Raw genomic sequence first — 26431 nt, 5'->3', positions numbered from 1 at the left:
TTTCTCCTAACTTTGCGACGTCTTCCCTAAACGGAATTTTTACTTCGTATCTCCCTTCTTCATTCCTTTTTACAGTCTGTCGATACAGTTCTTCACATTCTTGTTCTTCCACTGAGAAACTTGTATCCTGATTTACTTCTTCTAATTCCCAGAAGTTCTTTATTTGTACGTCCATTTCTTGTCTTGATATCATACAGCATACTTCTGCTTTTATATTCTCCCTTTCTCGTGCTATTCCCGAAACTATCCATCCTAGTTTGGTGTTTTGACTCAGGAGTCCATTACTTATTCTGTGCATCCCTTCTGTCAATATGTAACTGTATTCTTTTACTCCTAGTAGTAAGTCTATCTTCCCTACCTTGTAATCTCTTGGATCTGCCAGTATTGCATTTTTCTCGTTATAGTCTGGTAGAATTATATCCTTTTCCGGTAAATTCCTTGTTATCTTCGGTAGTACTAGTGCTTCTATTTCCATCTCGAAGTCACTTTCGTAATGAGTTTCGATTAAAAGTTTCATACTCCAGTTGGCTGTTTTTTCTCCTGACGAGCCTATCCCGGATATGGTCACCTGTATGGGCTTCCTTGTTGTTCCTAGCGTCGTCGCAGCTTGTTCCGTTATAAATGCGCATTGTGACCCTTTGTCGATTAGTGCTCTCATTATGTGTGAATCTCCTTTCGCATCTCTTATGCGTACCACAGCTGTCGCTAGTAATGCTTCACCTTCCTTATGGCTTGCACAGTTTACTGAATTCTGCCCTCTTTGCTGGTCGTTACTATTCCTAGGCCCATTGGTATCTTGTGTATTTTCTCGCCTTCCGTTATTTTGTTCTCTGGCGTTGTATGGATTATTATTTCCTCCTCTGTACCTATCAGCTTGGTACCCGTTTCTTCTATTGTTTGAATCTCTTCCATTTCTTTCTTGTGTTTGTTCTCGTTTCATTTCATTGGAGTTTCTTTTGTTGCTTGTGTTTCCTTTTTCATAATGCAACATATGGTGGTGGTCTCCGCCACAGTGTCTGCACCTATATTGTGAATAACATTGTTTTTCTTTTTTATGTGCTAGGCAGTTTGTACACAATCCTTTTTCTTTTATCATCCTGTTCCGGTCTCTTACATTGAGTTCCTGAAATTCTCTGCAGTTCGGTACTCCGTGATCTCCGTTGCATATCACGCAATGTGTTCTTGGTTTCCTAAGAGATCCTCCTTGCTTCTCTTGTCTTTTTTCTGACTCCAGCAGTTCCAGTGTCTGAAATCTTCGCTGTAAGAATGTTTGTGTCGATTTGTACGTCGGTATCTCTCTACTGTCTCCAATGTGGTTTTCGTACAGCCTCCTAGTTTCATTGTCCCATTTCGTTATGATAATTCGGGCTATCAATGGGCTCCACGCTTCCGTGTCTGTTCCTAACCCTCCTATGGCTTCCAGACTTTCGTGGAAGGTGTCATGTAGTGATTTCAATGCTCTAGCAGAAGATTCCTTTACTTCCTGCGCTAGTAGCATCCTGTCTATTAATTTAAACAATATCATCCTTGGGTTCTCATACCTATCTTTTAGCATGTTCCAGGCCACTTCGTAGTTGGCCTCGGATATGTTTAAGTGTTGTATCATTCTGTTGGCTTCCCCTCTTACTTGAGTTTTTAGGTACTGCATTTTTTCTGCGTTTGATAACTGGTCGTTTTCATGTATTACTTTAGTAAACAGATCGTGGAAAGTTCTCCACGTTTCATATCTGCCTTCATACACAGGGATTTTTACCTGCGGCAATGTCACACCGTCCCTCCTCTGTGTGCTTTCTGGCCGTTGCATTCCTGGCCTTATTTTCTTTAAAACTTCCCTGACTTTCCTCTTTAGATGATTTATTCTCTCTACTTCTCCAATATCTGTAGCGTCCAGTTCCTCATTTACTGCTGCTTCAATCATTAGTGTATTCACCTTTTCCATGTATTCTCTTAACTCTGACTGCAATTCTTCATCCTCCTGCAAGTCTTGTTCATTTTCTGGCCGTAATAATTCCTCGATTCTTTGTTTTCTTATCTGTATCTCCTTTACTTTCGGTGCTTTTCCTCTTTTCAGCACCCTTCCATATTCTTCCAACAGGGTTTTCCCCTCAATGTATGTCTTAAATACCTGATCATAGTATTTTGTTTCAAAATATTTTTCTTTCGTTATACCCCCTTCTAGCAGCTTTTCGTGGTTATTTAAAAATTTTGCCCAATATTCTTCTAATTTTTCCTGTCTATCCCGGATGTATTGTTGATTTTTCCGAGATTGGGAATCCTTTTTTGTATTTGAAACGAGTTTCACTATTTCTGTTCCTATTTCCGCTTGCTTAACGTATAGACTCTCCATGATTATTTTAAAATTTTTACATTCAGCGGTAAATATATTAGACAATACTAAATGTACGTTATGTATTAAATAAGTATACCTGTATTATAACACTTTCTTTTCTATCGGAATGTGCAATTTAGCGAAATATGAGTTTGACCTTGCCTGCTGTGCTATTCTTTGCATTGAGGTAGGTCAAGATGTAATCCACACACTCTTATAATGATATATATACATATATATATATATATATATTGTTATCAAAATAAATGAAATTATTTGCTACGTAATTATTTTAATTTTTCGAAATAAAATATTTAATTGTAATTAAAAGCAAGCTATATGTATGAACGTTTCTTTTTTCAAATTGTCATACAAAATTACTGTTTAGTTAATTATAGTTGTGAATGACGTTTATTTTTGTTTTATCAATTCTCTGTATTATTTAAATGGTATGCATTCTAAAGTACATTATTATACGATTGATAGAGTGGAGATTGTTGTTCTAAATTGTTAAATTGTAATAAAAAAAAACTTGTTAAATTGTAAGATTGTAAAAGTTGGAAGATTTTGTAATTATTCAAAAACTTACGGTTTTTTGTGTTCTTAGACGTTGAGGATCCCTCGCTTCTGGTGGGTTCTGCAATCGGTCCTGTCCTTTGGCTGCTCTGCGGCTCTAGTATGGCTCTCGGCTTTGGTACTGCTCTCGGCTCTAGTATGGCTCTCGGCTTTGGTACTGCTCTCGGCTCTAGTATGGCTCTCGGCTTTGGTACTGCTCTCGGCTCTAGTCTGGCTCTCGGCTTTGGTACTGCTCTCGGCTCTAGTATGGCTCTCGGCTTTGGTACTGCTCTCGGCTCTGGTACCGCTCTCGGCTCTAGTATGGCTCTCGGCTTTGGTACCGCTCTCGGCTCTAGTATGGCTCTCGGCTTTGGTACCGCTCTCGGCTCTAGTACCGCTCTCGGCTTTGGTACTGCTCTCGTTCTCCCGGGTCTAGTGGTCTCTCTCTGCTACTGAGGGTGTTGCTGGCGTGGACTGTATAGGCTCTCTCAAACTTCCTTGAAGTATTCTGTTTCTCGATAGGACCATGAACAAATTCCCTTCGTTGGCTCAGTGAAGATGTTCGTTCTGTTGTAATGGAAACACCAAATAATAGTAGCAGAGTTTATTGTTGAGACGTACACTATGGGTGTAGACCCGGGATTACTTTGAATAGAGACTGATGAAGTTGATCGTTGAAGACTATATGTTCGTTGAGTGAATATTGATTGAATGCTTCTCTAGTCAAGAGATATTAGTTTTATATAAATTCTATTTGGGTCAATATTTTTCGCGTACCTAGCGTGATATGTGTATTTAATTTATGTAAATTGTTTAACTTTGTCAGTACTTTTGACTGATGTCCAAATTATTATTTATAATTGACCAAATGTGTATGTAACCTAATTAACTACGTGTGTGTATTTAATAACAAATAGATTCATTCGGTCTACTGGGTGATAAAATTATACTGTCCAATTTCGGATATGAATTCTGAAGATTTGATATTGGACACCTAGTTCATTTATATACCCAATACTCTGTTCATGACGTACTTTCAAAAGAATTTTTAAAAGCACATCAAAGTCTAAAATCTTCGATATAGTTACAATTAAGGAAAAATACTGAACATAATAACGATGATCATTAAAAAGAAATTTTATGACGACGTTTATTAAACGTTAATTCTATTATTGTTGTATTGATAGGATTATTAGCTTTTAACTAAAAGTTAAGGACACATTATAATATCTCCCATAAAGTTATTTTTGGGAATAATTCATAAAAAATATGTATATACTTGACTCGAAGTAGACAATGTATAAAATGTTCATTTGAGAACAATTCAGGCAACCCCAAAGCAAATTTCATATTTAAGTTCTATTAAAAATATGTAGAAACATAAACAAACATACATTCCATTCCAATTCAATGCAACAACCGTGTTTGTCAGTATAAAAGTAGCAAAGTTTTAGAATAAAAAAAACTTCTTTTTTCTTCTTCAGCTTTTCCCAATATGGATCAACAGTGCTCACGTTCCAAAGATTGATGTCCAGCTAAATAACACCATGAGAATGATCGCTGAAGTAATAAAATCCACCCCAACCCATTGGCTACCAGTTCTGAACGACATTCCACCATTACACCTTCGCCAACTCAATCTTCTAACCAAACAATACAGAAAGATCCTAAGATCCTTAACAACACTGCGCTGCCGATTCATAACTACATAGAAGATCCAACCAAAACTCGACTGCGCTATAAAAAATCTCCCATACGCCATCGTGAAGGATGGCTCAACCTTCACGACCAAATGTACGCATGCCTAGAAAGATTATTTTTAGTCATATAGGAGTAAAAACGATGTCACGTAACGCTTTCATTTTTTTAGGATTGTGCACTAAGATTTGACAATGTCATTGACAGAAACGAATTACCAAGTGTTGAGTATTGAACGGTAGATGAAATGTTAGATAGTTTCAGAGGACGTTGCAAATTTCGGCAATATATTGCTAACAAACCTGCCAAATATAGCATTAAAATATTATATGTCTTAGTAGATTCGAGAATTTTGTATACTTGCATTATGGAAATATATGCAGGAAAACAGCTGAAGGTACTTTTCATCTAGACAACTCTTCATCTGCTATTGTTAAGCGTATAGCCTATCATATATTAGATACAGGTAGAAACATTACACTTGACAATCATTTCACGTCAGTGCCGTTAGCGAAAGAATTTCTTGGTAGAAAAACTACACTCGTGGGGACCCTAATGAAAAACAAGAGGGAAATTCAACCAGTATTCATACAAGAGAAGCGACCTGCACCTAGTAGCATGTTTGGTTTCCAGAAGGATATTGTGTTAGTATCGTATAAACCAAAGCCTCAAAAAAACGTACTGATGCTATATACATTTCACTTCGATGACTACATTGATTCGGAGTGTGATGGATATGTAAAACCTGCGATTATTACATTTTACAACCTAACAAAAGGAGGAGTCGATGTGGTTGACGAATTAAAATCAATGTGATCAAAAGGTTGCTGGTGTAAGCACATGTTCATGAATAGTAGGGAAATAAGTCTTCTACTCACAATTCGTTATAGGTTTAATTAAAGTTGGTAAAAGAGAATAGACTACCGGTTTCGCTGGTTACAATTTTTTACAGCAAAAAATGTAACTTACTCTTTTTGCTGTAAAAGTTTGTAAATAGCGAAACCGGTAGCGCATTTTCTTTCACCAACTTTAATAAAACCTATAACGGATTGTGAGTAGATATATCCTGCTAAATTTTCCAGCCCGTCATATTCGATGTCTGTTAATTCTTTAACTACAATATCTTGAAGACCTTCGGCTTTGTTATTGTTATTTTTATTAATTGAAGAAAAATAATTTGCAGGTAAATTTACTTCATAGATAGGCACATCAGGTGTTGTATTCACTTCAACATTTTAAAAACTGGACAACGATCCTTTATTTCTGCCAAGAATATAAGAACGCAGTTGGTATGTAAATTCCAGATCATCTAAATGATCATTAAGTCCTACTTTTGTCATAATATAGCAAAAAAAATTTCTAAAACATCTTTACTCAGTCTATAGGTCAGTAGATACTTTATGGAAAATCTCGACTTAAGGTCATCAAATAAAAATTGTAAGGATGTATTTGTCATAATAACAGCTGAAAAGTATATAAAAAGATTTATATTTTCATGGGATCAGTTCATATTTACCTTTTTAAAATGGAAGTACACCTTCTTCCCTTTACTTTAATGTTGGTTGGTTGGTTGGTTGGTACATTCAGCTTGGTTGTTTTAGTAGAGCCATACTTCCACAATGAGAAATAGTCATAGGTATCGTATGTGAAAATAATTTGGTAGCTATTTTCAACTTCTGCCGTGCAGTGCCTTTAACGTTAAGATTATCTTTAGAGATTTTATGGCTTATTTTTAAGTCTGACGCACTTGCTACATCTAAAAGTTCTTCTATTATTGATTTAAGTGACTTATTTTCACCCCCTAAGTCACTTAGCATGGCCACGACTTGGAAACCTACAAAAACATACAGAATAAAAGTTATTCCTTATTCTTAATATGTTAAAAATTCATAGAATACATACCTAATGACTCTACAAACTATATTAACTCAAATAAATTATCTTTGGTAAGTTTTTAACCGAAATCATAAAAAATGGGTTGCTTCCAACTTTTAAATAATCTCTTTAGCATTACCATTTGAACAACGACTTCAGACTTTTATCATTTGCTTTGTCATATAAATAATTCTTTCGAATTTTCATCTCATCAAATGAGATAATACATAGTTTATCGAGAGAACTCATTTTAGCAAATTTCATAATATTGAAAACCTTTTTCAATATGCCAGGTGCAATCTTAATTTTTTTTAGCCATGATCTAAGTGTTGATTCAGCAGGGAATGGATATCCTTTTTTAAGCAAAGTGCAGGCTCTTGGACCAACTGCGTATTACTAAAGATTTTTCCAATGATATTTTGTCTCTGTTCTAAAAATTTTATTTTTTCTTGGAGACTAGCAATCAAGTTATCTCGATCATCTACTACTATATTTGTATTGACTCTAAAAACAATTAAAACAAATATCATATCTGATCCATAATTTGTGTCCTGATGTACAAATCTGTTGAAGAATAGCAGGTAAGAGAACATTTCAGAAAAATATACCCGTTTTATTAAAATTGCCGACATTTCGACGTTTAACTACGTCTTTTTCAAGACTTTTCAACCAATACGAGAATAATATACAGCCTTGAAAAATACGTCATTAAACGTCGAAACGTCAGTAATATACTTTTCTGATTTGTCGTCTTACCCGCTACTCGTCAATAGTTAGATATCATATTTTTAATAAAGAATATAATCAATAGAGTACCCAATGTTTCGAGCAGTTAAAGGTAATGTTAACATTGCAACATTATAATTAGGCCTACTATCACTATTTGTACTTTCTCCAAAAGAACCATCAACACCACAAAAATTGTCTCTAAAAGTATATAAAAATGAAATATATTAGTTTTACAAAAAATATGAATTTTTATTTAAAAATTTAGAAATACCCCTTTAAAACAGTTTGCACAACTTTTTTACTTTGCCTTTTTGCACAGCGTTGTTCTCTACCAGAATCCAGTTTGTCTTTTCCCGCTTTAGCTAAATTTTGGGATGGAATTTTTTTTACATAAAGTACCTTGACATCTATGACCATTGGTACACGAACAATAATATTAAATATATAATAAATAATGAAAACAAATAATAATTATATCACTTTAAGTAATAAATGTCTATTAGATTAAATCTTCTGGGAGAGTTCAGCGGTTTTTAGAAACTGTATAGTTTTCGGAAAACAAAGAATAATTATATCACTTTAACTAATGTGTAGTTGGTAGCTAATACAGGTTGGTGAATTGTTTGCAGTCGGTGAAGATGTGTTTTACAGTCAGGTAAACATTGCAATGGTGGAAAGTGGACGAGTTCCAGAGGATATCAAGAAACCATGGGTAAGTTTGGTGTCGTTGATTCGGAGCCTTTAAATAATCGATGCTTCTCTTCTAGTTAATAAGTCTAGGGAGAGATGACCAATGAACGGTTGGAGTTCATGAAGAGTTGTTTTGCTCTTTTGCCATAAGTTTTGCCAAGTATCCTGTACTGACTTTTTGAAGACGAGTTTGAGATCGTTAACTAGTTGAATTGGGGTGACTCCAGTACTATGGTTGGTAGCTTCTTTGGCAAAATAATCTGCTGTTTCATTACCAGTAATTCCAGTATGAAAATTCAGCCAAATGAGAGAGACTGTTACATCGTGAGCAGGGAGATTTTAGTAAATGTCATCAATGTTGTCAACGAATGAGTGGTAAGTGAAAATTGTATCGACTAAATGGATAGATGAAAAGGAATCTGAACAAATGGCAATATGGCTGTTTTGCTATTTGTTAAAAAGCCAACAGAATACTATATAGTTTACCTGTGTAAACCGCTGTATATTAAGGGTAACCGGGATGATCTTACAAGTTCATGTTTAGTGGTTCCTACACAGCCAACACCAGTGGTAGTTTTAGAAGCATCGGTATAGAGAATTAAATCATGTGATTTTTTTTCTATAATTTTGAAAAATGCTTTATTTATAAGAGTGTTAAAAGATTTATGTTTGAAGAAGACGGCATTGTTGTAATTAGGGAATGAACGGGATTAAAGGAATTTGCGGATGTTAATGCAGCATACTGGTTTTAAGTTCAGATATTTGATTCTTCCAATTTGATCTGGAGTCAAATATTAAAACAAGGATTTTACATTGATTGGCAACAGAAAGTGGAAAATTGTTTAATAAAATTTGGGGTAAGGGAGTAGAGGTCCTCCTGGAAAATTTTATTAATTTGGTTATGCTCTGAGAGAGTGATAATCCTAGTTCGTTAGATATATCTTGAAGTAGATTTACTGCACTTTGTATAAGTTTATATGTGGTGGGGACAGATTTACCATGGCAGTAAATAATAAGGTCATCAGCGTTTTGAACACATTTTATGGAAGCAGGAATGGACCTACAAATTTCGTTGATTGGAAGAATGAATAGAGTTGAACTTAATACAGATCCTTGAGGGACATCTTGATTTTAAGGAAGAGATTAAGAAAGTTCACATTGGCAAGGACTTTAATGGTTTTTCCAGATAAAAAGATTTTTATAAATGAGAAAATATTAAGGTTATAAATTTCAGATGTATTGGAGAGATTTTTTAAAAATATATATAAGGGATATTATCGGGACCACCAGCAGATTTTTTACACGAAGACAAGGCAAATTTCAGTTCATGTAAACGGGGCGTTCATAAACGTGACATCGTGTGCAGTTGACGAGAAGGTGGTGAAAGATTGAGTGTGTAAGGGACTGGGAGGGGAAGTCATATTAGTTTTATTGAATTTGTATTCAAAATAATTAGCGAGTAATAGCGAGAGACTCGGAAATTAATTGGCTGTCAGAGATAGCTGTTTTGTTGAAGATGAGAGGAGGAATCTTAAGGTTAGTTTTATTGCCTTGGATTTGTAAAAGTTTTTTCCCTAGTTGAGTGGGGTTTGCTTTGTATGTTAGGGAATAAGTGTAATTTTGCCATAAGGATATCCATAATTTGTGATTTGATGATAGGAAAGTGGTTGCTCTCATGTAGGTCATCAAAAACTTCCCAGGAGAGGGAAGGTGCAATTTTGTGGTTAAAAAGGCTAAGATCCATGGCTGAAAATGATCCTGAAGAGATGTTAAAATGGGTGTTAAGTCCAGTATTTAACACAAAGGTGTCTGAATAATTTAAGATGTTCTCAATAACTTTGCCTTTACCAAAAATACGGAATGAAACCCAAATTTTGTTATGGGCATTAAAGTCACCAACAAGAATATACGGGAGTGGAAGTTCAAATATTAAATCGACTATCTCTTTTTCATTGAGGGTATGGTCAGAAGGGATGTATATGCTGCAAATAGTAAGTTTGTTAGGACACCAAGCAGTAAACGCTTCTAAAGTTGTAGTTAACGATAAAAGAGGGGAGTATACATCTCTAGAAACAAAGATTGAGGTACCACCACTGGCTCGTACATTATATCAGACTGAATGCTACTAATTTTAAAAATGATATGGGAGAAAGGAGAGAAAAACTATTGAGAAGAAACGGAGGAATCACTCGTGTTACCATCGTTAGTGAGCAGTTGTTCTGTGAAATATTTTCGATCGGGATAAAGCTTTATCTTAGTGTAGATTAGGATAAGATCTTTCATTAACGAGGATACGTCAGTGGTAAATTTACTGGCTTCGTTTAGAGGGTTGTTGGTGGCAAAAAAAATATTGAGGAATGCAGTAAGTTGGGTTACATTGAGTGAAAACGATTCTGACACGTCTTCGTAAAGTTTATTAATAATGGAGAGAGATTCTTGATTAATAGTAAATAGTGTGACAGTCATAATCAGTTAATTTAAATTTTCTTGATCTCTTTTTGGCAGATTTTTGTAAGCTAGTTGGAGAGAACTCGGCGGAGGCATTGCATTAGGAATTAGAGGGTGAGTATTAGTGGGTGATACGAGCTGAGGTGAGTTGAGTATACTGTCAGTAGAACGTGGCTTTTTTGCATGAAAATTGGAGGGAGGTCGTGGGAAGGGACACTATTTTGAATATTGGGACATGACTCTGCAGTATGTGCTACTTGTTTGCAAATAAAGCATTCTAGTTTATCAGTTGAAATAAAGATTCTGTGAATTAAGTTTCCAAAAAAAAATGGTAGTCGATGTTTGCAGAGAAAAATCATCAGTGTTGGGTAAAATATAAGTTACGCGGCGAAAACTCGAAACATGAGCGTATTCATCATCAGGTGATCCACATTTAATGTAAGAAACAGGAGAAGTAAGTGTTAATCCTAGATCCTGGAGTGCTTTTTCAATTATAGGGTGAGGAATGGATGGGCTTATATTAGAAATTAATATTTTTTTGGTAGGTACAATAAGTTTGAGTATTGGAATAACATTTGAATTAATAGTAATGTTTTGATAAGTGTCTAGAAGATTGTCAACTTGCGTTGAAGAAAACAAGTAAATACAGATACGAGCATGGGAGATTCTAGATGCAAAGTGTACGTTTTTAGGAGCAACAATTCTATCTATTGCTTTCATGTAATCAAACAGTACAGTATTGGGCAGAGAAGGCACGATAATTGCCTGGTCTCGAGAAGGCACAGAAGGTGGAGGTAATTTTGAAGGTAACAGCTGCATAAGATCTACGTGTATGAGTATTATTTGTATGTAAAGTTGGGTTTGACATGTTGTTGTTATCCTGGTTACTAAAACCTCAAGCAACTGGTTAAATTAAGAAATGGTTAAATAAAAGTAAATGTCAGCTCCGATCACTCTGCAACTCAATGACAGGCCTATTAAATTTAACCAAATATGCAAATCAAAATAATACCTATTTACCTACCAATCACATTTTTAATGATAATAAAAACTCGTATTAAATTGCTATTAACTTAACGACCAGTACTCGATGAAGACCAACACGTGAATGATGATGGAGTTGCTTCTTCTTTAAGGTATCGAAAACTTTTAGTAGAATATCCAAGCAGCTCTTGTTTAAGATTTCTTTCACAATCGTCGCTGTTAAAATATGTTGAACAGATACGAGCGATATTTACGTTAAAATTGTCTACACGTTGATATGACTGTTTCCATACATATCGCAATTTTTTGTCTTTTGGGAAACTAAAAATCTTAATATTCATATTGAAATTTTGTGATTGATTGTCAACATCACAATCAAACATGGCGTGCGTGCCCCATTTTTGAAGAAAGTTTAACAAACATCAATTAAAATTCACTTCGAACAGAAATATAAACACCGTTTATTATACAACAACACTAAATGCAATGCTGATCTACTCACCGGGTGACGTAACATAGCCCGACACACCTGCGCAATGTCATATCTATGGGTAGCACACATGGATTGAACACCCTTATTTTTAAATGCTGTTGTCATTTTTTAATCTTAAGTGTGCAAAAAAAATTATCAAATGCTACCCAAGCTAATCCTTTCCTTATTTTAATTTTTCTAAGTATGATTTTTTTACTTAGTTTTGCGATCTGACCTAAATACAGGTATTTATATTCAGTTACTTGTCCTTTTTTGTTTCTTCGACTATAGTTTTAAGGTCGTCCTCTGGGTTTGTTATGTTTTAAGTTTTACCACATTCCATCGGTATTTTTATTGATTTGTTATTCTTCTTTGTTAATGAATGTATTATTTAATTTGTTAATTTCCGTAGATTTTAATAAAGAATTTGAAATTGGTCAATAAAAGAATAATTATTATGGTCTAGAAGGTGAAGTGTCTATGTAGAATCTGTTTTTTTTATTATTGAATGCCCTTTTGTGTTCTGCTAACTGTTTGATAAAAGTTCTACCAGTATGACCGATGTACGTTTTTGGGCAGTTGCCACATTTAAGTTTGTATACACCACCAGTGGTTGGCTCCTGTTGTTCCTAATATATTTGCCTAAGTTGTTGTTTGTTCTGAAAGCTATTGTTATTCCTTTCTTTATTATGTGTTTGGCTATTTTTGTTGATATCTTGCTTGTATATGTAATCGAGCAAAAGGTACTAGGTTGTGTCTATGGTGGTGGAAATACTAGATTTGAGGACTTTTCCAACTGTAGTTTTAGATTTAAATCTAAATATGCTGGTTATATCTTTCTTACATATCTACACTCATTCCAGTACAAAATTTAGTTTAAGGCTCGACAGTCCGTTTCAAGTGTAGTTGGTATTGACGTTTAATATTAACCATCTATTTTGTTTTCTTTGTGTTAAGTTCTGATTGCTGATAAAATCTTCCAAGTTGTCTGAAAGGACAACGTAAAATGTATTCTATATATTCAAATATCTGTTACTTCAAATATAAGGGAAATAAAAAGAGATCAATCGATTTCCACATGTTTTAATTTTTTTACATAAATAAAAAACAAAATATATAAAAACGTTATATAATACTTCCAAAAACTTTCATTTTCGTTTATGAATTAAGAGGTAAACATCTACAAAAATATATTCCTCAATGTTTTTAATTTTTCACAATATTACCGATATTCGATTTATCACAATATGTTCAGCCAATTCCAGAACACATGGAAATTATACTAAAAATCGTTTTATAAAAAAATACCCATTTTAGTTTTAGGGGATTTTTCTATAAGACTTAATAAGTTGCGTAAAGTAGAAGCTTATAATTGAGCATTAAAAGCTGTTTTACAAAATTTTCTAATTAGTTATATCATAAAGTCCTAGAATACTACGATTAAACAGGATCATGTGTTAAACTATAATAGCAAGTAACACAGTAACATTTTTTATAATGTTTATGTATCATTACAAAGACCATAATGACATTTATTAGTACCGATATCATGATCACAAAACTCTAACAAGCAATGATATTTTTCATGTTTGAAAAATGGTTGATATATTTGTCAGCAATAATTTGTGTCGCAAATTTCCCTTTGTCTATAACTTTGTCATGTTCTCCAGAACACAAAACACATTCCAGGTATTCATCAAACAGCTTTGTGATGGTATGCTTGTCGCTGGATATATAATACTTTTGATACAACTGTTTAAGTCTGTTTGATACAACTGTTGTCAGCTATCTTATCGTAAAATTTTCGAATGGTATATTTATTTATGTAGAATATTTATTTGCGTTAACTAATCTTCTGCAAATATATTTTTCTCTATAAATAATTGATTTAAAAAACAAATATCGAAGATAAACCTAACCTAATTTCTACTTTGTAGGTACTATTAAATATTATCATATGAGGTACTTATTACAAAATGTAATAACTACCTCAAAAAATTAATTTTTTAATTGTATGTAAAATTCCAGAAAGAAGTGTCTATATTTAATCGTAATGAATTATAAATAATGTTATGTTCCTATGATTGATTTAACAGGATCATCTCTTAAAATAAAAATCAACTAACCTTAAAAGATTGGTTAGGTTATCTTCGACAATTTTTTCTATATTACAAATATAGTATAAACCAATTATTTACATAGAAAAATATATTTCAGAGTAGTGGTTAATACAAATAAATATTCTCTATAAATAAATTTATTCTTTGCAAATTACTTGGTAAGGATTGCTGAAAAATTGATTGCCCAATATTTCAGTTATTTTTCACAACAAATAAAAACTTGAACTGCTGTTTCTGATAATTATGATGATGACGTCATAGAACAATGACATAACAAAATTTAAAAATGTTTCAATAGGACTTTTCATCAAAAAATAGTGTCAGCCATTTTTTCGAACAGACATTTTGTAAACAAACAGGTTAGGTTAGTAATATAAATAATATAGATAATTAATATAAAAAATACCAAAAGAAGTCTAGTTATTGAAAAAATAAAATGCCACAATTAGCAAATCAATTTTTTTTAATCGATTATTATTATAATACCTGTACGAAAAGGAACAACGAAGCAGTGTTGTTATGAAATAGGTAATTCTTTATTAAATAAAAAGATTTATTTAATAAATATTTCTTTCTAAAATTTAAAAACTAGTACCTATGACGTATAATATATATTATATATTACAACTATATTATACGTCATACTGGTTTATAAATTTATAAAGAAATATTTATTATTTATTAAAGAAATAACATTGTTTGTAAAGAAAAAAACACTTTAGAAAATTTATAAAATAATATATGTATTGTCTAATCGAGTTATTAAAAACAAATAAATTGCCACAATTAGTAAATCAATTTTTTTAATCGATTATTATTATGATACCTGTACAAAATGGAACAACGAAGCGGTGTTGTTATGGAATATGTAAGAGTGCAGGCTCTAAACCGTATTCATTTTACAAATTCCCAATCGTCAATAGAACCACGTGTAAGCCAAACAGGGTCGTACTGATGTACGACCTATGTATCATATGATTTTTAAAAATACTTACGCGTCTATAATTCTTTGCCAGTACGTATGACGTATAATATATATTATGTCGTTGTCGTTGTACGAAAAACATGGCAGCTGAGGAAAAGTCCTATATTAATATTTTAGTTCAACCAATGATCCTGTTATATCTAACTGTAAGTAACTAAATTTTGGAAAAGTTTGAGTTTGAGTAAAATGAGATATTTTACATCAATGCAAAGTCAAGATTGGGTTTGGTTATGTTCGAGTTAACTTTTCTAAGCTTAATTGATTGTTTAATAGTGTACTAGTTTGAATAATAATAGAATATCTTCTAAACTATCGACGCTATTGCTACAGATACTGATATTGAGTCTTAAAATATTCAGATGATGGCTTTATACTTCATAAACTTCTACCATTACTCATAAAGGTCACAGATTTGCGAGGTACATTTAAATATATTAAATAAAAAGATTACATAAATATATAATATTTAATCAAATATTAACATATAAATAAGAGCTATTAGCCAAAAAATGTATATTTCAATGGATCGAACAGAATTGATTACGTATCTTAAGATATTAGGTATGAGAATGTTTAATAGTCACTTCACCAAAACAGATTTTATTAAAAAAAGTGAATATAAAGAATTATAGTGAGCAAGTGTCTAGATGAGGTCAACAACATCATGTGGATAATAGCGGTATACGACGAAGTGTCCACGGGTTTACCAAATGCCTAAGATTTGATGGCCACAGATCATGAAGAAGTATTCAGAAAAGCCAAAAAGTATAGAATAGGTATAATAAAAATACAAATACATAGTTGTCTGTGGCAGAACAAATTGAGCTGGTTGGGTGCTAGTTCAGGTTTATCTAGTATTTCTCAAACTAATATGATAGCACTACTCGTAACCAACACATCATCACATTAGTATTCCTGAGAAAAAATCAGTTGATATAAGACATTTCTACTGTCATACGCCTGTTACTACGTCTTCTGGTTATTACCGAAGAACTCTCAACTCTTGTCATCTGTCATCTTTAAACCTGGGCCTGTTGTAGTTTTCAGCACATATGTTAAACAATTTTGTGTACTCACTTCTTTTTGATAAATATCTAGGGCATATTAAAATTAAATATCAGATCAAATTGAAAGCAACTGATGTCTTACGAACAAACTACAAATTAAGGACACTGGTGCAGAATCCAAAGCTTTCGAAATTTACCAATTATGCATAATGATAGATGCCTGATTTAGAAAAAGTTGTACAGAACAACATAAATACGAAAAGACGAAGGATAAATGAAAATGACAAGTACGTTCGGTCCATTTCTTATAAAATATTATTTTTCACTAATAACCACCTTTCTATATAATCTCGAGCAAAATAGTCAATAAACAAATTCCAACTGATAACAAAAAATTAGGAATATAAGTATCTAATAAATATTTAAATATTTACGAACTACATTGTGGGGTTTAATAAAAAATACCATATATCCAACAGTGGAGAATTTCCAAATCTGTTAATATTCGTACAAACGGCGATTTCAAAAGTCTTATTATTAATATGTACAATTTATACAACGACAAAAGTACGATTGTCCTTCTTTAATTTAGCCTATATTATATATATGTACATTATATCTCTGATACCGCTCACTAAGAGGTGAAAAATTCGCATAGAACCTTTATAAATTACATCTCCTTAATAGTTAAGTACAAAAATTTTAATTGTATATTCTATTGCATTATTCTCTTAATCAAGAATAATATCTCCATAGTTCTGTTCGCAATCAGTATTTTATTCCTTTACCAACTTGGCCATCTCCTACGATTCCATTAACTTTCTAATTCTACTTTCCATCAAATTCAATTATCTGTAGAATTAATACTTTTTTATCTACACCAATATCATCTCATTAGTGGTGCATTCATATTACTATTTAATCTTACCTTAGTAGTACCTATTTATTTGGAGACAACAATGAATAATTATTAAATATATTTGTGCTATTGATCAATAAAGATATACTGCATGTGCAAAATTCCTTTAAATATTCATTGTTAAATGAATAAATTTACGTGTCATTGTCAAAGCCATTCTTAGATTGCATGCGAGCTTTTCAACTTCATAATTTACTCTAAACATATGATAATAATTTAATCATTCATCTTTCTTTAACAGAAAGTTCTCAATATCCTAAAATACTATAAATAAATATCAAACTAAGGAAGACTTAGTTTCTAGATGTCGTCGTTTTTCCCATGCATTGATCCAATTAAGAGGATAACACAAAATAGCGGAGAACAAAATGAGTCCTCCTGAGAAATAGAAACAGGCGTCAAAGCTCCCAGTGGCTTTCATGAAGGTACCCGCTAAAGGAGCACCGATAATTGCTGCAATTCCTTGGAACAAAAGCAGAAGTCCGAAGGCATTGGTGAGTTTTTCGAGACCAAGGAGGTCCACTACTACTACCGATCGAATAGCTGCGAAACTTGCTGAAAAAAAAAACAAATAATTTTAGAATTTATATATAATAAAATTAGAATTATTATTATTAGTTTGATATAGTATAAAACAGAAAGCTTAAGAACAAATTTAAATAATTGTTGTCACCAATAATTTAAATATATATTACTGAAGCTTGGGTGATAACTATTCTCAAGTGAACTAATCAACAGTTAGTACAGAATAATATAAGACATCTAAAATAGATATTACTAATTAAATTTATAAAACGACTTCCGAAATCTTGGTCGCCGACGCAGAGAGCAGACAGGGAAAATATTCGGAGAGACAGGGTGGAAACATGTAGATGCTCGACTTCGTCTAGTCTAACCAGATACCTACGTTTCATAAATATTCAACTCAGTGGGATGCTATTGTTCTGAGGTATAAAATTACATAAACAAGGGATTTACTCATTTTATGAAATGATCCCTTGTTTATGCAATTTCACACCTCTAATACTAGCACCACATTGAGCTGAATATTAATAGGTGTCTTACATGTCTTGTTAAACTTTAACGATACAATCTTCCTCAAAAGTTTAATTTATTGTAACATCTCAATTCGGTATCATTAGAAAAATCATCAATTTAATGGGTTTTAACAACAAAGCTAAAAAAATTTGGTCCATTTTACTAATTGACTATAATATAGTATTGAGCGATTAGCAAGAAACATTTTGTTGAGTTTGACTTAATCCATTATTGCCTCTTTAAACATTGGTGATACAGGAAGGAATACATTTATTGTTAAATTGGATCATACTTGTATTTATTATATATATATATATATATATATATATATATATATATTATATATATATATATATATATATATATATATATATATATATATATATATATATATATATATATATATATATATATATATATAAACGAGGTTCCTACAGCCTCTGCCGCTTCTCGCATCTCGATTGCCATCGTTTTCCGTCCATCCATTCGTCTTCTTTGATCTCTATCTCTCATTATGTGCCGTATATTTTCTTCCCAGGCAACTGAAGGCCTTCCCCTTCTTCTTCTTTATTGTGGTATGTAATTTAAAGCTTTCGTTGACCATCTATCTTCATTCATTCGCTTCACGTGACTATACCACACTAATTGTCTCGTTTCAATTCTGTCTATAAAAACACTGGAATATACAGCATTTGTCCTCCTTCTAATATCTTCATCCCTGATATGATAATTTTTGGATATACCACACGCTCTCCTTAAAAAATCCATTTCTACTACTTCTATTCTTTTTTATCTTTTTTTCGTGATTATTACATACATTACATTATTTTTTTATTCATGAGCTTTTGATAAGAACAAGATTTTTTTTAATTTCCTTTATGTTTTACAATTTCTTTATATATTTTCTTACTTAATAAACAAGAAAATAATATCATTAAATGAAATTATATATAAAGTAAATGATGTTATTACAAAATATAAAAGAATTTAATAATGACCAATAAATTTTATTAAATTTAATAAACAAAAAAGGCAACTGTTATTATTGTTTTTTATAATGGATTCCAAAGCCAATAAATATATAAAAAACGAGATGTGGCACTCCCGGAGTGACCGAGGGCGGGAATCATGGCGTTCTGATCGTCTAAGAAAGGAGTGATATTTTAATTTATTTCATTTTATTCTATTCTATTTTATTGTATTTCGATTGGATGATTGATTTAAAACAATTCGATTCAATAATCGATTTTCGATTAGATAGTCGATTTGATTCAATAATCCGATTTGATTCGGTTTTATGATCGGTTCATCAAAAAATAGTAAATTTTATTTTATTTTATTCAATTTTATTTTTATTTAATAAGCACGCATGGTACTGCACTTAGTACGCCATGTAGTGAGTGGTCGCATCAAGTGTGTGGTCGGACGATGTGTCGTTACACTATCAGTTTTATTTTTCACACTTGTGTGCGATCCACCGCTCTAAATCTAAAATCTAAAATAGGTTCATTCTCCATAAAAACTTTTCGAAACGTTTAGCGTGTTCACATCGTTTTTTCCACTCTTCATTTAAGAATATATCAAAAAATTAATACCGGGGATAGCGGGAGATGAATTGGTCGAGGGGTTAAATAGGATGAAGAATGATAAGGAAGTAGGACCTGATGAAATACCTGTGGAGATTTGGAAGGTTCGTGGAGATTTGAAAGGCTCCAGGAGGGGAAGGAGTCGATATTTTGTGGTAAATGATGAGTAGGATATATCAGTAAAAATGAATGCCCAATGCACGGAGAGAAAGTGAGATGGTATCATTGTATAAAGATAAAGGGGCCATTCAGTACTGTAAGAACTATAGAGGAATAAAGTTAATGCCGCACACAATGAAAATATGGGAGAGAACTGTAGAGTGAAGGTTAATGAGAGATACATCGATAGGAGAAAAACAGTTTGGGTTTATGTCAGGAAGAATTAAAACGAATACTTTGTCTGAAACGGAAGGTTGGTTTGCATCAATGCTCTTCACCGTGTCCTTACCTGTTTAATCTTATGACATGGATGTAATGACAGAAAGTAAGGAAGGGAGCTCCATGTTCAATGCTCTTTGCTAATGATATCGTGTTAGGAGAGAAGGGTAAAGAAATCTTAGAGGAGAAGTTAGAGTGTTGAAGAAGGGCTATTGAAGAGGGAGAACTTAAGATTAGCAGAAAACGGAGTATATATGGTTAAAAGGAAGAGGAATGTTTTAGGACATAGAATTGTTTGGAGAAAAACTAGGACGAGTAGGAGAATTCAAATACGTTGGCTCCTCCATAACGCAAAATGGGATGTTAGATTGAGAAATGGCTCGCAGAATACAGGTTGGTTGGTTTAACTGAAAGTGCGTGAGCGGGGTACTTTGTAACAAAAAAAAAAAAACGGCGAAGGCCTGAAAGGAAAGATATACAAGACTATGGTGAAACCTGCGTTGGTGTACGGCAGTAAAGTGTGGCATGTAAAGAAGATTCAGGAAAAGAAGTAGCTGAAATGAAAATGTTACGGTGGATGTTGAGTAAGACTAGAAGGGACATGATCAGGAACGACTTGATTAGGGACAGAGACAGAGGACTACAGTCTCAAAAAAAGATTCAAGAACAAAGACTGCAATGGTTTGGTCATGTCAGACGTAGAGATGAAAACTATGTGGGATGAAGGATAGAGCAGTTAAAATTTAATGAAAGGAGAGGTAGAGAAAAATTAAGGAGAAGATGGAATGACTGAGTAGCAGAGGACATGAGAGAGAAAGGTTTAGGTGAAAAAAACACAATCGACAAAAATAAGTGGTGACGAAGACTAAGGAACAGCGACTCCTGAAAAGGGAAAAGCTGAAGAATAAGAAGAAGAAGGAAAATATGAAGATCATAGTTGAGAATAATAAAGGCGATACAGAAGTAATGTAACTAAATTATTCCATACAGTTGCCTCAAAGAACAAAATAACAGAAATATACTTCAACCTTTATGATGCAGTAGTTACCTTGAGAAAAAAATCAATCGCAATTATTCAGGTTTAGGTAAAAATTAATGTTAATAATCCACTAAAACATATTAGAATTATAAGTGTTGTTTTACTTTAAAATTAATAATCATTATTAAGTAAATTTGAGTTATTTCGTGCATAATTAGTTTGTAATTTACATGTCAAGTCTGTAGTAGTTACCACTCCATGTTTAAAATAATGATAAAAATTTCATTATTATGATTAATCTATTCAGTATACTTACATGTTGCAAGTCCAAATATGATGCAATAAGTGAATTGGAATTCTCTTGACAAAGATAATCCACTGAATATTGTAGCCAGTCCGCCTACAGTTAACGCAATATTTGTAATTATCAGAGCATCTGCCTTAGGAAGTGAGGTTATAAGTCCATAAAACATTCTGCCAACAGTGTTGGCTATACCAATGGAAGAAACTAGCCATATTGCGTTTTCGATATTGGCACTTTTGGCTCTCTCGGCCAAGAACATATAAGGTACGAAGAATCCCATCATTGTAAAGAAACCTCCTACGGCTAAGACTATAAATGTAGGTGACTGGAACAGACTCAGATCTAACATCGTAGCAAGAACTCTTCGGAAAGCTTCTGGGCAAAGCATGCACTTATGGGTTCTTTCTTCTTCGATATCGTTTTTAGTAGGTGCTCTGGTAACCGATAAATTATATTCTACGGAAGTTTGTGAAGTGTATTGAGGTAGACGTTTTAGGCTTTGATTAAAGAAAATGTCTTCTCTGTAGAGCGGCCGAGTAACTTCGCATGGTTTGTCTACAGATCTCATTCGTTTCAACTTGTGCAGATGTGATATTTGCAGTTTCCCTTCAGTCTTACTTCTCTCTCTAGTCCAAGCCAAATGGGGTGTTTGCTTGGACGTGACGGTACCGTTTGGAACACAGATGGTGTGGTAGACATCTGACACTCTTGGATAAACGGAGTTGTTGTTGACACCTAGTAGCCTTGGAATTGATGATTGATGATCGATTACAGATCCTGCGTCTGAGCCTCGTTTCATCATCCTCATTGCTGCTTCCATCTTCTGTTGAGCTACAACGGGTACTTTGAACTCTGGTTCCGGTTTGTTAAGAGGTTCAGTGGCAGAATCTATCTTCATAGCTTTAAGGGGCCTGTAACAATAGAAATATTTAGTAAGTGCAATTGCTATAATGTTAATTACAGTAAACTAGATGTAAGTTCTTTACTGGACAAATATATGACATGTATATGACACAAGGAATTAATTTAATTATTAAGGATTTTATTAAATTTTTTCACCTGTATAAAATCCCACATACGGCACATAACAAAATCAAAGCAGCATGGCACAACATTGCTCCTCTCCATCCGAAGTTAGTGATCAAAACTTCTGTCATTGGAGCATAGACGAATGTTCCTATTCCAGATCCACATACAGCAATTCCTGTCGCTAATCCTCTCCATCTTTCGAAATAGAATCCCAGGATGATTATAGACGGAGCATAGATGAAACCAAAACCAATACCTAAAAATAACCGAGATTAATATATTTTATGATTAAAAATATAAAGTTTGTGGATAGCATATGCATAAAAACAATAAAGTAAATTAAATAAGTTTGATATATGTTTCAAGTATTTATGGTAAACAATTGACCTACAGTTAAAGACAATCTGTTCGACCGTGTCTTCGGCAGTTTTACAAAATCTGTTTAGTATTCTGTCCAATTTGCCGATTTTACAGATACGATATATGGGGAGCAGATATATAGATTTATATACTTTAGAGTTTTCACTACAGCTTGGATGTCATTTTGTACATGGATATTTTGGACAAATTGGAGCGTATTTTCAGGCATTCTTCAGCACAAAAACCTATTGTCAGCATTTTTGCTCGATATATTGTACGGCTATTTGCAAAGCTATTAATATTCTGGCTTTAGGTAACCCGTATTCCTAGTCCTTCCTGAGTTTTCTACCATCAGCATAATAGGAACACTCCTTGTGATTTGGCAGATTGCGTTTTGTGTTAAGTCACACTCCACTTTTATGTTCTAAATCGTGTTTTGCAGTCATAATGTCTGAGGGCATCTCCATGAATAACGTTTTTCCAAGACTTAAAATCTCCAGATGTTCCAGGAATTAAAGAGTAATGGGTGCTCCTTAAAATAAAACGCATATTCAGAAGCTTGTAAAGAAAATAAAAAAAAAGTATTCATAATTATCCTTAAAATTATCGTAATTAAATTAAAGTTTTAGATTTTCCTATTAATTGGTGAGCAATGTGGGGGCCAAACTCTACAGTATAAACAAACAGTTCTGGTACGGATTGCCAAGAATATTACTCAAGAGAATCAGAAGCTAGTAAAAACACGCGATTAGAAAATTTTCAAAATACTTTATTATGACCAACCCACAACTTCACAGAAAATGTTTAATTGTCTAATATTAGATCGAGGACTATTTTGACTAATACACTATTTATTTTTATATAACATCTCCCGAACTCGTAACTATCAGACGTTTGTATGTCATGAGGAACCTCTTATATATGTTTGCGAATGTTGTTATTCCTATATTTTTTCCAGAAATGAAAATTAAAAGTTAAAAATGGGTCTTTGAGCTGGAGGATGAATATTTGACTATATTCGCATATTCAGTCCATTTGCTTACAGTTATTTTAATCTATTATATTAAACCATAACTAAAATCAATATACGTATTCAGCTTTTAAGATCTGTAAGATAAGTGTAATTAACAATCGATCAAACTTTAAAGATGAAAAAATGGGTAGAGGTACCAGTGAAACAAAATCTTATTCATACTATTGGTTGAAAGAGATAATCTAAACACACTGTTAAAACCTGTTAAAAAGAAAATAATATGAATATAATTGAAATGATTTACATATATAATTTAAAACACTGAGATTACCAAAAGATTAATCTTCGATGGTTCAGAATGGCACCAATAAAATAAAGACGAAATAAATGATAACTCCACGTTTCAGTTACAACGAACAGGAAATAATAAAGACGATGCCCAGGTGCGATAAGAATAAACATAATGAAGATATCTGAGAAGAATAGTAAGGACCTGCTAGAAGAAGACAAAAAATAATAGGAAAGGTAACACCGTGAAACGTATAATAAAAACCTGTAACAAAAAATAAAGATCTTCAAACTGTTGGTAAATCACACAATTACTAAATGAACTAGAGAGTTGGGACTGAGTTTAGTGACCAGAGTATACCATACGAATTGACAGTCGGAAAAGCCATGCTTCTAACAATTACAGTTGACTAATATCTTGCTAAAATAGTTTGGCATTTTCATTACGCCTTCAGGAAAAATATAATGTTAAAACATATTAACCCCTCAAAACCTACCGTCTAAATATTCATACGCAAAAAATACCATTTTTGTTTAACCTTGCAGCGAAAAGACGGCGCTGGTTTTTGTTTATTGTGTCAAATATCAATTAAACAACGTGTGGTGTTTATATTTTACCGGTTATTTGGTGTATTTAGTTAAAAATATGGGTTTTAAATCAAATCAAAATGACGTGACAACTAAATTCCGTCAAAAGTGGGAGAGGAGGTAAGTCTTTATACAAAAATATTGATAAGTTGTTATGTTTTTAGTCAGATTCTTTGTTTATTTTTTCATTTAGAGGTTATATTACACTACTGTTTATATTTAGTGGTATACAGAATCACTTTGTGTTACCGAGGGTATTCAAAAATTAAGCGTATGAAAATTCATACGTTAGGATTTTATGACCATTAGTTTAGTTAGGCATTGTAATTTTATATTTGTTTTATTTTAGGAGACCACTCACTACCGAAGAGCTAATAGCGTGTCTGGAAGAGTCCGATAGTGACGATGAACTTTCCGGTGCACAATTAATAGACATTACATTGTTTCCCCCTGAAAACGACGGAGACACGGATATCAATGAAGTTCCAGAGGAAGAAAATTTGGTGAATACTAATAGCGTGAATTTATTGGGCCCTTTTCTACTAGCAGAGTGCTCTCAGGTGGAAATAATTACACACGACCGTGAAAGGATGGAATTGCATTTGGAACCCTCTACTTCAAAAATGAGAACAGGATCAGCAAAGAACATACCTAAGCCTAAAAAATTGAAAGTCGAAAAAACAAGACGTTCGTGGAAACCCTTGCATTTTGTAGAAGAGTTGCCACAGGATTCGAATTTAAAAACAAAAAATCAAATTTAAAATCGACCTCAAATCATAAATGATATGATCGAGTCAGGAGGTCGCACAATTGATTTTTTTAAGCTTTTCTGGTCATTGGAATTTGTTCAACAAATTTGCAAAGAGTCCCAAAAATATGCGAAGTACAAAAATGGAAATGAATCTTTTGCAATTGCTCCTGGAGAGTTCTATAAATTTTTGGCTATTTTTTTGCTTTCTGGATATGTGAAACTTCCAAATCGAAGAATGTATTAGGAGAAATCGACTGACACCTACAACCCGGCTGTGTCAAATGTTATGTCTCGTGATAGGGTGTTTAAATACTCCTAATGGATACTGCGTTAAGTTTGAACTATATAAGGGGAAAAGCCAAAGAGATACTAATATGCCTTTAGGCAGTTCTGTTACAAAAAGGATGGCTTTAGGATATGTTCCTGAAGGAAGTGAAATTTTCCTTGATAATTATTTCAATTCCTTGCTATTACTTGAAGACATGAAAGAGTACAATATAAATGTGACTGGAACAATTCGCTCTAATCGAGCATATGCCGAACATGCACCGTTAAAAGATTTAAAAAAGAGCCCCGTGGATCTACTTATGGTCTTAGAGATGAGTCAAAAAATATATCTTTGATACGTTGGCATGATAATAGCCAAGTTACGTTGGCTACCAATAAAAGCGATGATCTTGTCACCAAAACAACAACTTGTAAACGTTACAGTCATATTCATAAACAACGGGTAGCTGTTCAGCAGCCATCTTTGATTCAGGAATACAATACTGGCATGGGAGGGGTGGATTTGTTTGATCAGTGGCGTGGTCGTCATCGCATAAACATTAGAAGTCGAAAATGGTATTGGCCAATATTCCGATTTTGCCTCAATGCATCGATAGTGAACTCCTGGATATTATTTAGAAATATCGAGCCAAAAATCAATTAAATAGATTTCATTCGACAAATAGTAAACACTATATTATCAACACCTAATCTTCGTACTCCTACACCTCAAAGAACCTCAAATGTCCTTGATGAAGTTCGATATGACAGACTTGATCATTGGCCGATCAAAAATCAAACACAGAGACGTTGTGCAAGACGCCATAAATGCGTAACTTTTATTTGCATCAAATGTAATGTTGGACTTCACATTAACTGTTTTAAATTGTACCACTTGAGATAAATTTATTTTGTTCATAATTTTAAGTTTTCTTTGTAAACGTTCATTAGTTCATTAGTTTCGTTTCTATTATTGCATAATTTTTAATCAAAACATGGTGTTGTGAAAGCCTAGCGTATGACTATTTAGACAGCTATTTACGACCACCTAGGTATATTTGAAACAAAAATGCCTGAAG

At 33.1% G+C, this 26431-nt stretch overlaps 1 protein-coding gene across 3 annotated transcripts in view; it reads right to left on the bottom strand.

Annotated features, from left to right (window-relative positions):
- Positions 1-12847: 12847 nt before the first annotated feature.
- The window catches only part of LOC140452607 (monocarboxylate transporter 5), an 86843-nt gene continuing 73259 nt past the window's right edge, over positions 12848-26431 (bottom strand). For all 3 annotated transcript variants that reach the window (XM_072546924.1, XM_072546929.1, XM_072546926.1), the window contains exons 4-6: positions 22156-22381; positions 21109-22007; positions 12848-17366 (exon numbers count right to left, since the gene is read on the bottom strand). In XM_072546924.1, the coding sequence (XP_072403025.1) occupies positions 17089-17366; positions 21109-22007; positions 22156-22381 (1403 nt within the window). In that variant the 3' untranslated portion in view covers positions 12848-17088. The remainder of the gene's footprint in view (positions 17367-21108; positions 22008-22155; positions 22382-26431) is intronic.

The sequence above is a fragment of the Diabrotica undecimpunctata genome, chromosome 1 (assembly GCF_040954645.1).
Source record: "Diabrotica undecimpunctata isolate CICGRU chromosome 1, icDiaUnde3, whole genome shotgun sequence".
NCBI lineage: Eukaryota > Metazoa > Arthropoda > Insecta > Coleoptera > Chrysomelidae > Diabrotica > Diabrotica undecimpunctata.
The sequence above is the reverse complement of the archived record's forward strand: the minus strand, read 5'-3'. Positions and strand labels throughout refer to the sequence as shown.